Source organism: Scyliorhinus torazame, chromosome 20 (assembly GCF_047496885.1).
Source record: "Scyliorhinus torazame isolate Kashiwa2021f chromosome 20, sScyTor2.1, whole genome shotgun sequence".
Classification (NCBI taxonomy): Eukaryota; Metazoa; Chordata; class Chondrichthyes; order Carcharhiniformes; family Scyliorhinidae; genus Scyliorhinus; species Scyliorhinus torazame.
Window position 1 is genome coordinate 24,986,886 of NC_092726.1, and position 4,864 is coordinate 24,991,749.

The 4,864-nt window shown below is 53.5% G+C and overlaps 1 protein-coding gene across 1 annotated transcript in view; it reads right to left on the minus strand.

The window, feature by feature from the left end:
• The window catches only part of fam136a (family with sequence similarity 136 member A), a 5,252-nt gene continuing 388 nt past the window's right edge, over positions 1 to 4,864 (minus strand). The window contains 2 exon segments of the mRNA XM_072485997.1: positions 1 to 3,188; positions 4,174 to 4,314. Coding sequence (XP_072342098.1) covers positions 3,000 to 3,188; positions 4,174 to 4,314 — 330 coding nt within the window. The 3' untranslated portion in view covers positions 1 to 2,999.

The window sequence follows — 4,864 nt, forward strand, 5'->3', positions numbered from 1 at the left end:
AATGATCAAAATCTTTCTTTAATTGGACACCGCGCACTTCACAAGTCAGACCAGCTCCAAGCTGAAGATGTACAGAGACGCAAAAAAGGCTTCACATCATTCACGGTAACCTTTTCGAGACTTAATCTCACTTGTATCTTTAGTCACACTCCAGAAAACAAAGGGGCACTTTTTAATCTGTATTTTCAGGGAATACATTCATCAATTGGTTTCATATCAGAGGTTCAGACATGACAAGGGAACAATTGCGATCCGCAGCAGTGTCGATCAGATACAGACCTTCCCCGCTCATCACACGCCCCACAGCTCGTAGGCGAAGCAAAAAATAAAACCACAAACTGACAGTCTGAGCATGACCCACCATTTAAACGCCGAGCATTGGAATTCTGGCAGAATCACGAATATTACAGGGGCTGGCTCAACCCAATCTGTCCAAAAACAATTCAACATTCTTTTTTGTTTTGTTTGAGGCGGAGGAAAGATCGAAACCCAAGACAGGACCGGAAATAACAGCTCACCGGGCAAATTCGGAATAACTTTGCGGTTTTCGAACTGGAACCTTGGGTGAAAAGAGAGACATGTCGCCGAAGTTTTCTACTTCGCACTCATCAGAGCACCAAATTTCAAACGCTCAACAATTTACACCACAGGAGAAAAGATGCCGATTGAAGTGGAAAAGTTTCCGCAACAAGGTTTCCCTTTTCGGTAATATTCCCGCTTCACTTGCCAGGTTGTGACGGGAGGATGCTGTATCATTTATAGTGTTACACAGAGGGAAATACGTTAGATCCACTCAACGAATAGAACTCAACACTGATCACCAAAACACAAATTGCAGGCTTGTCAACCACTAGCGGAAGCTGTGAGTAGAAAAATCATTCTATCCAAGGGGTAGAAACATCACAGAGAGAGGGGGGAACGCAGCACCAATCCCACAGACAAGTGTAGGTCCAGCTTGTGATTGTGTGAGGGGAGCATTAGCGGGGAGGGGAGTTAGAAGCATTACCGCTCCCCCTCCCATTAAATATTTAGTGTTTGGCTCCCGTTGCCTGGTACAGGTACTTTACTGCAGCCATCATTACAATCAGTCAGATCAAAAGCAACGCCAAAGGCGCGAGTCGAAATCCATGAGGAAAAGCAGATTCTTGAGCATCTAATGGACAAATTTGTGTCATGCTTAAGCCCCCCCCCCCCCCCTCCCGCCACATCTATCACAGGCAGGTCCAAGCAAAGGGTGTCAAAAATACAGAGGAGGCGGCGCTGGGAGGCGCAACTCAAAGGAGTTCTTCTCCAGAGAGACACTTCCTGTCCACTCCACAGCACGTACGGCCTCGCAGGAAGCTTGCTGTCAGAGCAGCTACAGGTTACGAGAAACACGTCCGCCATCCGCGCTGTCAGCGCATCCCCTGCATCATGCTTCCTGTGCACACCACAGTCAACAGGCTTGTGGGAGACAAAGGTTAGAGGGAACATCGGTGCGTTTTGTGCTCTGACTCAATTATTCAGCCTGGCTGCTTTTTCTTTGCCCCCCTCAAACGTTGTCAACCGGGGTGGGGGCAGGGCATTCCCTCCTTCGTTTAACAGTTTCACTGCTGGAGCGGTATGGTTTTTTTGTCGAAAGAGGAAGCAAGCTCCTGATTCAAAAGACTATCTGGCATTCGCGACAGCACCGGGGGACCGTTTACCGCTGGGCCCTGGGAGTCGGTGAGGTCCTTTCGAAGCCCCATGTACTCCATTCGGGCTCGGACGGGGCGGCACGGTAGCATAGTGGCCGGCACTGTGGCCCCACAGCGCCAAGTCCGATTCCCCGCTGGGTCACTGTGTGTGTGGAGTCTGCCCGTTCTCCCCGTATCTGCGTGGGTTTCCTCCGGGTGCTCCGGTTTCCTCCCACAAGTCCCCGAAAGACGTGCTTGTTAGGTGGATTGGACATTCTGAATTCTCCCTCTGTGACCCGAACAGGCGCCTGAATATGGCGACGAGGGGATTTTCACAGTAACCTCATTGCAGCATTAATGTAAGCCGACTTGTGACACTAATAAAGATTATTACAATTATAAAGTCTTGCTTTACTTTTCTAGATTGGGAGCTTGGGTTGGTGAGGTAGATGGTCTCAATATGCAGCAACAGATATCAATGGAGGGATCGGGACCGCGACAGAAAGCAGAACGTTGCCGTTTACCCGCCGTGGACTGAAATGAACATTTCCCTTGACGGGCATTGTTTAACAGCAGAAAGCGGAGGGCTCGGATGGGAAGCACATCCGACTGGTGGGATCGTCCTGCCTCAGCGTGAAAACGGGGCTCCAGGCTCGCCCGTAACGGTGAAGAGAAGGAGCAGGCCGACAGCCGAGGAATAATACTCGTCAACGGCGACGTGAATATCGCAGGGTTCGCCGGTCAGCTCGGTTACCCCAACGGGCGAAGCCAGCACCGGTCGCCAGCTTCAAATTCTCAGTGCGCTCTCAGCCAACGGGGGGGGGGGGGGGGGGGGGGGGGGGCTGCAGGAGGGAGAGGCGGGGATGGGGGGTTAAATCAAGCGGTGTCGCTGCTTCTGATGGCCATCCAAAGAGGTGCCCTCTGGCAGGTTTAGAGCTTCAGCGCACAGTGGGGAGGGAGCAAGAGACGGCGCTCAGCCCTGTTGCGAGCAATGTCGTGCAGAGACCCTCCCCCCCCCCACCGACCCACCCAGCTGCAACCCTTACGCCAGTCCGGTCTCGCTGGCCGTCTCTGGTAGAGGCGCGGTTGCTTGCGATTCTCGCCTCTCTCTGGAGTCCACGGTTCGCTGTTGTGCGTGCGCTGCAGCCTCGGGGTCGGATGTCACTTTTGCCGTGCCGTGCTGGAATCCTCACGTGGCGAGTGCGGGGAGGGTGGTGTGACGTGGGACGAGTGGGGTGGGGGGATTCTGGTTCACCGTGTTGCCCCGGCTTCAGTGCGCCCACTCTTCTTAAACAAAGCGGGATGTGGGTGGGAATTACCTGGCTTTCAACACGAAGTGGGGCCTCATTTGGCTATGGAGGCTAACGATTCCTTTAGCGTCCTGGTCATACTCGGGATGAGGATGGCATGGTCGTCCACGCACTTACTGATGCACGACTCCACTTTTAATCTGACAGCGGCCTCTTTGGCTCCGGAATCGAAGGCATCCCTCCCTACGTCGTTGCAGTCCATCATGCAGCGTTGTAGCCGATTCTGTAACGACAAAACAAAAACGGGGTCTGAAAACGCATCCCCCTAGCCTCAGTCTTTGTACTCAGGCGTCCAAGGGACGGACACCGAATCCATTCAGGCACTGCCTGCTGCCGGCAAACGCTTCCAAATCAGGTTGAAAACCCCTCTACTCTGCCTGGAGCTCAGAAAGATTCCTGCCCTGCGTTCCCGTCCACCCGGGTCACCGTTGACAGAGACTGCAAACTGAAGGGTTGTTTCATTTGGAGGCCCTCGGACAGTCGGAGCAGAATTGAGACGGGCAAGCCCCATCTCCCACAGGGCTCTCGAGTGTCCAGCGGGTACGGCGCCTACGGCTACGACTGCAACCCCAGTCCATCAAATCGCCACATGAAATAGGCGAAGATGGCCACTAGAACCTGCTCTGTCATTCAATGAGATCACGGCTGATCTAGTTGAGTTTAGAATTCCGCATTCACCATTTACACCTCTACTGATAACTGGAGAAGGCCACCGATGTGACCGTGGCGAGTTAGTCACAGGTATGGGTTTGCAGCTCAATGTCAACCTCCTCATCGAACCATAGCATTTGTGAGGTCACCTTAACATAGAGCATACAGCGCAGGAGGAGGCCATTCGGCCCATCGTGCCTGCACCGACCCACTTAAGTCCTCACTTCCACCCTATCCCCGTACCCCAATAACCCTTACTAAACTTTTTGGACACTAAGGGCAATTTATGATGGCCAATCCACCTAACCTGCACGTCTTTGGACTGTGGGAGGAAACCGGGGCACCCGGAGGAAACCCACGCAGACACGGGGAGAACGTGCAGACTCCGCACAGACAGTGACCCAGCGGGGAATCGAACCTGGGACCCTGGCGCTGTGAAGCCACAGTGCTATCCACTTGTGCCAGAGATGATGCCTTGAAGGAACCTCCTAAACCTCCTTTCACCTCTTCCTGTCAACGTCAAATTGAAGGTCTGGTGACTGCAGGGTGTCCCTTACCTGGAACCTTTCGAGCTCCCCAGTGACGGCAGCTTGGGCCTTGGCGAGAGGAGCGTGGCAGCGCTCGATGCACTGGTGTACCTGCTCCATGGAGGCATTAGCATTCTCACAGCAATCCGCACTGCATCGGAACATCTTCCCCTAGAGAGTCAGGTTAAACACACAGCCATCAGCACTAATTCCCCCGCCTATCGTTCCGATTACAGTCATGGAGTTGTCTGGGTAACAAGTGCCAGGCGCGTGCCGGAAAGCCATTCCACCACACGGGCCTTCGCAGCCAGCTGAAGCCCGCTGTCCACCCATTTAACGCCTTGACGTATCAAAGGAAGAGGAGTGGGTATATAACCGTGGCTGGTTCGTGCCTTAACTGGATTGCTTGTGCCACGGACCACGGAGTTATTTTTCTTTGCCCTGACCTTCGGCCCTGCGGAGATAACAGGGCAATGGACTCGCATTTCGCTGCTCTGCCAGTCAATCATCGAACCCAAGACTGGGGGCAGAATCCCGTGCTCGGAATTGTTTAGACATGGTGTTGGAATGCCAGACACGAGATTCTCGAATCAACTGCTCCGCTTGGAGCTCAGTCACAGCAGGAGACCCCCTTACGGAGGACAATGAAACACTTCGGGCAAGTCCTCCGAGCATCATGGAAGTGGTCAAATACCCCCCCGCCGCAGAACCCATTCAAGTG